At 31.3% G+C, this 8,943-nt stretch overlaps 1 protein-coding gene across 1 annotated transcript in view; it reads right to left on the reverse strand.

Moving 5' to 3' along the window:
• LOC120353280 (protein Smaug homolog 2-like) overlaps nucleotides 1-8,336 on the reverse strand; it is a 29,385-nt gene extending 21,049 nt beyond the window's left edge. The window contains exons 1-7 of the mRNA XM_039436362.1: nucleotides 8,205-8,336; nucleotides 7,622-7,827; nucleotides 6,497-6,716; nucleotides 4,643-4,701; nucleotides 3,303-3,412; nucleotides 1,943-2,102; nucleotides 195-397 (exon numbers count right to left, since the gene is read on the reverse strand). Coding sequence (XP_039292296.1) covers nucleotides 195-397; nucleotides 1,943-2,102; nucleotides 3,303-3,412; nucleotides 4,643-4,701; nucleotides 6,497-6,716; nucleotides 7,622-7,827; nucleotides 8,205-8,233 — 987 coding nt within the window. The 5' untranslated portion in view covers nucleotides 8,234-8,336. The remainder of the gene's footprint in view (nucleotides 1-194; nucleotides 398-1,942; nucleotides 2,103-3,302; nucleotides 3,413-4,642; nucleotides 4,702-6,496; nucleotides 6,717-7,621; nucleotides 7,828-8,204) is intronic.
• Between the last annotated feature and the right edge of the window lie 607 nt (nucleotides 8,337-8,943).

Below are 8,943 nucleotides of genomic sequence, written 5' to 3' on the forward strand. Positions count from 1 at the left end.
CAGATATTGCATTTATTCAAATGCTAATTAATTAATTAATTATAAAACGAGAACTCAAATTAAATGCAATATTTGTTTTACTGCAAATATTGACAAATTAGCAGAAGTCTTTCGGGGTGATCTACAGAATTCAATTTGGATTTTCGTTTAGTAATTATTATTAGATGAAATGAATTTTATTGAACTAGAAGTACCTGATCAATGCTGACAAGTGTCCGATAGCGCTGTCTCAGTCCTTCGATTGTGATGAGGAACTTCCTTTTGGCACCCTGTGTAACCCCCGGCACCAGCATATCGAAGTTGGTCTCATCGAGTGACAGAAGCTCCTCGTAGCTCAACCTCTCGAATTGGATGAAGTATTTATGCAGACGCAGGAACTTCAGCCAATTGTACAGATCTAAAATATCAGATTTGATTCTTTATGTCTAAAACTAATCATTCTCACATGAAAGCTATATGTGGATAGAAAATCCATTTTCTAAAGCTTCTCAATATAAAAATAAACAGTTCGAAAAATGAATAAAAAATGCCATAAATTTCTGTAACGTTCTATTATTAAAGATTATTTTTAAACATAAATGATTATTTGCTTGCTCAGATTGAATTCATGAATTGTCGAAAAAACTTGGGCATTCACTATCAGACAAGTAGTCCAACTTGTTGTAGAACATGTTGGAGCGTGAGTGATGAAACAATCCTACTAGTTGTCCTACTTGTGGCCCAACAAGTTGGCCGACTAGTTGTCCTACTTGTGGCCCAACAAGTTGGCCGACTAGTTGTCCTTGACACTGTAGAGGATAACTGATTCAGTTATATGCGATGTAAGTAATATTATATATCCTTTCTTGTTAAAAAAATCAATCCTATTTTATTTGTCAAGAATCAATGATTCAATGATTAATTTCCATAATATTGAGATTAGGGTAGCTGATGATTGTAATATCAACCGTTCATTCTTGTTGAAAATAATAATATTTTATTCGTCAAGAACATAAAATTTCCAATGATTTAATAAATTTTCATAATTGAGATTCAATATTCTGTTGATAAATAATATTTCTACATTGAATAAAACGATCAGACAACGTTACGGAGCTAGAAAACCCTAGCGCTATCTGTTTTATCGAATGATAGACAAGGATAGCAACACCAATGTTAATCAAATAATGCCATTCGATTCGTAAATAATCATCAAGCTATCAAAATGAAAATTTTTTCTCAGGAAAACATTTTTTTCCGATCATTACTTTTTGAGATATGAGCGCAAAAGTTTAAATTTTTGGGACAGAAGTTTCAAATTCGGCAAGAGATAACACAATGAAATTTAGAGGATAAATTCTTCATGGTATTTTTGATTTAATGAAAGAAAAAAAAATAATTGAAAAAATAAATTTTTGAGAAAGTTATTCAATTTACCAAAAATAACTCAACTAAAAATTATTTCTGGTAATTTTTAGTAAATTGAATAACTTTCTAAAAAATTGATTTTTTTTTCAGAAAATTTCTGTTTTATTCAATCAACTATACCATGAAAAATTTATCTTCTGAATTAGAGGATAGAAATTAGTAGAATTAGTATAAATAGGAATATCCTCTTTATTTCATGGAGTTATCTCTTACCGAATTTGAAATGATCCGTCCCAAAAAATTAAACTTTAGGCGCTCATATCTCAAAAAGTAATGATAGAGATAAAAAATGTTTTCCTGAGAATTTTTTTTCATTTTGATAGCTTGACAAATCGAAAAACTTTCAGAAATATCACCAGTAGAAAGTTTTTTCAGTCTTTGCACAGCCTTGAGTGAAGTGGGAAGTGAATTGAGAGAAAATTTGAAAAAGTTAAAATAAGTTTTCTTTAGTGAATTGAGAGAAGTTATTAACGAAGAAAATGAAGTTAAAGTGAAGAATACCTGATTGAGATAGAATATTGCAAGATTCAGTCACCTTTCATTCCGGATTTACTGTTATTGTTCTTAGGAGTGTGTTCCTCCCTGACAGCTCCATCATTCCATGGATTCAAGTTGCGTGGTCTCTTGGTGAAAGCGCCATTGCTTCTCTGCACCTTCTCCGCCCCAAGCAAGTTACGTTGTTCGGGTTTCTCATCCTGTCAAAAATACGATATTACTGTAGGTTGCAACTTTTATGTAAATTTAAACACAGTTATGCATCATGAAAACTTGTTGAATCAAAGACAAACAAAAATAGATCAATATTGTGTTTGGTTGAATATTTATATTTTTTTATTCACAAAAAATATTTACCATACAATGTTTACCACCCATACAAAATTAAGTCACGGTGTGCACCCACCCAAAACGGCTTACATTAAAATACATAATTAATGAAAAACAGTTCAATCTTGGTAGCGAAAATCAAATTAAATTATCTCAATCTTAGGATGCATTTCTTTTTTGGTAAAGAATCTCTATTTATGTCACCATTTTCAATAATTTTATCTGTAAATAGTTGAAGCATAATTGAAAATTATTAATTTTGAAAGCAAGTGGTAGGTATTTGGTTTTATAATAGGAAATGTTCTATTATCTCTGAATGCTGTAGATCTTGGTACAAAAAAGAATATCTTTTCGAGCAAATCCGCAAATATGATACAAGTAATATAGGTACAAGCAAATATGAGACTTCTAGTCAATTTAATAAACTTTATACAGTTTAGAATGGTGTTTAAGAAGTAGGAAAAAATATTTTACATAAGAAATTCAAGAGAGTAATCATGATGGAAGAAATGAAAATTGAAAATGATATGTCACCAATTAATATGCTTTACCCAAAAATTAAAATACATTACCATAAATGATATTAAGATAAAGTTTTGTAGTCAATTGGAAATGCTGTTATATTAATTTAGTGAATTCCAAAATAGGCAAATAGTGACTGCTTGGGATCTTAGGAAAAGGAACCTATTCAAAGCTACAAACCTTATAGGTTATCAGTTCTTCTAATTTTTATATTCCATTTTATGCTGAGGATGATGCCCACATAAGCTACAGACTTGTACGTGGGTAATGGGACGGATGATGATGGGAGAAGAGTGGCGACCTTCAGTTATTAACCAGGGGAATGGAAAGGAAGTTATGAGGTATGGTCTAATACACATATTCGGAGGTTTTTTCCTCTTCTCTGAGGGTGATGACCAAATGAGCTCTAGGGAGCTGATTGTGCGTTGTGCGTGGGTAATGCGAAGGATGATGGGAAGCGTAAGATGAGATAAAATAATGAAATATAGTAATCATGCAGTAATTGTTTGGAAATATATTCGAAGATTAGTGGGGGAAAATGTTCTTACCTTCAGAATTGCCTCAATTTGTGATAATTGCTTACTGAGCAATTTCTTTTGGTTGCTTTCATCGTTTTCTTGAATGGGCGACATGGGTGGGGGTAGAACTGATGCCGAGGCTGCAAAAAAATAGAAAAAGAACATTAAAATGTTGCAAAAATTGCGCACAAACATTAGTTGAATTGAAGCATTGAGACACCTACGTAACTAAAAATTCACAAAAATAATATAGTTTAGATACCTAAAGTAAGGTCCACGTTATAATTTTAGTGGAGAAAGATAAGAGAACAACGTTGCAGATTCTCTGCCTTGTCACTGCCTTCTATAGAAGAAGATAGCTGCTGCCTGTACATCTGATAAAATTATGAAATTCTTTCTTGTTCAAAATATTCAATTATATGTTATTCGTCAAGAAACTATATTTTTCAATGATTAAATAATGGATTTTCATAATTGAGATAAAATATTTTGTTGATTAATAAATTATATATTTCTACATTGTTGAAACCGGCCGATCTGGCAACTTTGCGAAGGTAGAAAAGGATAGCGTAATCTGTTTTGTTCAATGATAGACAAGGATTGCAACACCAATGTTAATCAAATACTGCCGTTTTTACGTAGACCTCATCATATTCGAGTAATTTAAGACTAAAAATTCACAAAAGTATAATTTAGAAACCTATTGAGACTAGAATTTATTGATTTTCTGAATTTATTGATTTGAGACTGAAATTACGCAGAAATATAACTTATATTGAAGTTAAATGTTTGTGAAAACCAGTAAATAAAAAGTGTTGACAAATCTATAACTTGAAACAATACCATAACTTGATTTTTTATGAATTTTGAAAATTTTGTCAACTGAGTCGGATTAGACCCATATAGACACAAAAACTAAATACGGTACCATATGCACTGAGCATTAATAAACATGAAACATAACTTGAATGTACGAAATGACGAATATAATAGAAATAGGTATTTATAAATGCCATCCTAATTAATTTTTCAATGGTTAAAGATATTATTACATTTTTATATCTACACTACGACAATATTTCAAGAAATCGATATGATAGCCAATTTGATAGTCAATTGATAAAGAAATTTGGATTTTAATAAAGAAATATGATTCAAATAAAAAAATGTAAATTCATTTTCAGTCCAGTTAGCGTCAATAGAAAGAAAGCTTCTTGATTCAAAAATAAGTAGAGTAGCTTGATATAATCATAAATTAAATTTGAAATCGAGAACAAATCATTCATCAACTAAAATTTAGAAATTGTGTGATTAAAATTAATTACAAGTAAAAGTAATTAAAAAAGTAAAACAATAAGAAATTATCTCACCTGTCTCTCTTGTGTCGTTGCCACTGTACAGTAGTTGAAATTTGAAATGCTCAAACTCCCTAAAGGGGAAAAATTAAAAAAAAGGTAAATTGAAATTAAAAACAATATGAACAAAAAGTTAGTAAAGTTCTATATAGGAAAAAATCTCAAAAAGTCTTGAACAATTGAAATGAAACAATATAAAACAAATCAAAGTACGGTAAGTAAGGGGAAAAAATTTTTAAAAATTGTAAATTGAAATCCTATTATATCTCTGTACTTATATATGTGGTTATTTTTATATCTGGCTATTTTTATATCTGGCTATATTTATATCTGGTTATTTATGTTTAACGGATCTCGAAAACGGCTCTAAGGATTTTCACGAAATTTGGAACATAGTAGGTTTATGTTATAAAGATTCGATTGCACTAGATCTCATCCTTGGGAAAACTCTCTGAACGACATTAAAAGGATAATTCATCCTTGGCTGAAACAGTTTTGGATAGTAAAAAAGTGAGTATGTGAAAAATTCAAAATAACGCATCACTGAAATTCATAAGATGACGTATAGCCAGCTGTGAAATATAAACACGATCATTTTAGAGAATTGTGTTCTGTTTATCAATAAATAAAAATAACAAGCGAAGCTCGGTGCCCCGATATTTATAAAACAATATGAACAAAAAGTTAGTAAATGCCTATATAGGAAAAACATCTCCAAAAGTCTTCAGAAATTGAAATAAAACAATATAAAACAAATCAAAGTACGGTACGGTAAGTAAAAATTTATAAAATGAAAATTGGAGTGGAGCTGAGGGTTATAAAAGAAAATGAGTTTGACATGCGAAAGTTGAAATTTATGAAGTTTCAAATGTAAAATAGGAAAAAAATTGTTTCAGATGTAAACAAAAGTTTTTAATAGCGAGTTGGCTTAGAGCTGTGAGCAATGTTGACCACAGTCGACTCGTTCAAAGTTGAGCCAGATGACCAAAATTAAGGTAAAAAGTCAGTGAAATTAATGAATTTTTCTGACAATGATTTTCCTATTATATGATTTCCATATTGGAAATTCAACTGTTGATAAGAGAGAGAAAGAAATACTAATACCTACTGATTTTAGAAGTTGAGCAATTTGATTACACTACATTAAACTAAAAAGTCAAATAAACAGAAAAATTCCACAAAATAATACAACTATGATTAATCAATAAAAAATACTTAATGTTTGCTAAACCAGAATGTTTAAGCCACTAAGAGTGAATTTATAAAAATTCTGTGAGTATCTGTAAAAATTAATAAATGAAATTTTTCAAATTCAAATTCAAATTTATTTCCACAAAGTAGGTACAAACATTTAACTATAAAAAAAAATGCAATTATCACAATCAATTCAAATAAATAACATTCATTACTAAAAAATAAAATTGAACAATGATAACATTAATACTTCTATTCCTAACTAGTAAGAGTTATAATGCACAATTAAACTGATGAATTAAGGATTATCATAACATTATTCAACACTTCAAATAGCATAAGCTTGGTGGAAATCTACTGGCATAAGTGAGAACTTGTTCGCCAGTAGGAGTAGCGCCCCTAATTGATAGTAATTAAGAGACTATTATTCATTAATGGACTGCTGAGTTTTCCAGTAGAAGATAGAATATGAGAAACCTTCACTGGGCAATGTTTGTTGCAAATTTCATGTAGAAAATGTAGAATTTCATGGAATCTGTTACACCTTTCGTGGGGCACTCTGTATAGTACCTATGAGTTTGAATTTGAATTATAGAAAAAATTTACGAGAATGATAGAATGAATTTGTGGATGAATGGTGGAATGATAAGAGTGAATTTGAATTGGAAAACTCACCTTCTTGAGTCCCTGAAAGAGGGGTGGATTAACACCACCTGAAGCAGGTTTTTAGCCTGGTCGATTTTAGTGGACTGTTGAATGCAGTTTCTGAAGACTGCAGGCAGGAAGGAGATGTAAACATGTTTCGTTTCAACATTTGAAGGTTTCAGAAAAGCTAGATATTCGAACAACTTTTCCAAATCGATGTCGTGGCTGTCAAATAGCTGTCTTACAAAGTCTGCAAAAGTAAAACATAATATATAATAGTTTTTACAAGCACCTACATTTGAAAGTATAAATTACTGTTATAATACACTGAACCTTATTGTATAATATTATTATTTTAAAAATCCAATGAAAGCTATACTGTAAAAATATGATTAAAAATACATTTCTAATAAAATTTTCTATCTATAAATTACACGTTGTACCTAATCAAATATGATGGTGATGAAATAAATAATTATGATAATTGAAATAAAATAGACCTATATTCATTCTTAGAAAATTGTGAATCTTCATGCATTATTTAAAGTTAATCAGTTCAGTCTAGTTCAGACACGTGATGATGCCTCAAATCCTTATTTATTAAATATGTATTTTATTGTATCCCGTACTTAAATGAGACAGTTCCTTCTTTTATAAAATACAGGCCTATACCTAGTTAATATGAAATACTTCAATATGTCTACTTGAACTGTTCAATTATTATAGAAAATAATTAATATAAAAATTTTAATTTTTTAATTAACTCTTTACACTTTTCTATTTAAAAATGAGTGCTGAAACTAGTAATGTTCAAATAAATAAATATAAATAAATTTTCTGAATGATTCTCGAAATTAACTCCAAGAAACTTTAAGTGGAAATCTAGAATATGAAAACTGTATACGCCAATATAATGATATTGATTTTCTGAAAGTTCTTGAAACTAACTGGCAAATTAAAGTTGTAATTCAGAACAGAACAATGACTTATACACGAATATTGAAATATAATATTATGCAATATAATAAAATCAATTGTCTGGAAGTTTCTTGAAACTAACTGACAAATTAAAGTTGCAATTCAGAACAGAACAAGAAATTATATATAGGCCTACGAATATTATTTAAGAACAGAAATACTGTAAATGACATGTACCTGGGTTATTGGCATCATTTTCTTGTTTCTCAATTTTGGGGTTGATCGTTTCCTGCAGAGTCTGCACAACTATGGCGCACAGAAGTCTGGCCATCACCGGACAAAGTCCGCAAAAAATTTTCACCAGAGCTTCCGCCTGCATTTGCAGGTCCCAGCTCCAAAATGACCAAATGACCATCATCATTTTAGAGTAAGGCGTACTGTTCCTGAAGAGAATCAAAACAATTTTTCAGGTATGAGAAACTAAAACCATTGAGAAAAGATAGCATCAGAACATAATTAGAACACATTAGCTGCATAAACGCAGCTTTAGACTCAATCTATTGTGAATTTTCGGAAAAACACTAAACTTCATATCAGTTACGACGCGACAAAAACATTTTCCTAAACAGTGGATTCAGAAATTTTTTAGTTTCTAGAGTAAATTGAAATAATTATTCAAACTTCTCTACAAGGGGAACAATCTGTACACTCAAATTGTGGATTTTTCGATCAATCCAGATAGATTGGTTACGATGCGACAAGAAACATTTTCCCTAAAAACAGTGAAATTTAGAAAAAATAGAGTAAATTGAAAACTTACTTGGCCGATTTCTCACTGGATCCCTCCATGACACGTCAATTGGAGTCGTCTTCGGATATCTTCGGAAGTGATCGAATATTTTCGGAAGTCGGCCAGAGATGTCGTCGAAATCAGTGCAGAGGGATGATTGAGATCTGAATTCTGAATCACGACTAACCGAAGATGAGGGAACGTTGCATATTATAGTGACACTGTTGCCAGTTTGCGAAATCATCCCTTCACCTGATTGGTCACTGGAAGTCGAGCGGGGGAAGTGACAACCCCTTTTGACACGTTCTCTCTTTTCCTCTTCCTGATCGTCTTCTTTTGTCTCTCTCTTTCTCCTACTACCCCTTCGCCATACTGTCTTTCCTCACATTCTCTCTCATCTTCTTCCTGTTCGTCGTCCCCGCTTTCACTCACTCTCACTCTCTCTCTTTTTCTTCCCACTTTCTTATCTCCCTACGCCGGACAATCTTTCCTTTTTTCGCTGTATTTCTTTACATCCTCACTTCACAACCCTGTCTCTTTCTTTCCTCTTCTATCCATTCGCCTGCCACTCATTTCCTTTCATTCGATGTGTCTTCTGTCCTACTTCCGATCCATTCTTCATCTTCATCCTCCTTCACCACATTCTCTTACTTCTTCTATCTTATTTTCTTGTTCCTCTTCCTCTTTCTCACTCTTCCTTTCACCGCACTTACACCGATCTCTCTTTTCCTGTTCATCCTACTTCATTCGAGCTTCTTCTCGTCTACAT

The sequence above is a fragment of the Nilaparvata lugens genome, chromosome 10 (assembly GCF_014356525.2).
Source record: "Nilaparvata lugens isolate BPH chromosome 10, ASM1435652v1, whole genome shotgun sequence".
Taxonomy (NCBI): domain Eukaryota; kingdom Metazoa; phylum Arthropoda; class Insecta; order Hemiptera; family Delphacidae; genus Nilaparvata; species Nilaparvata lugens.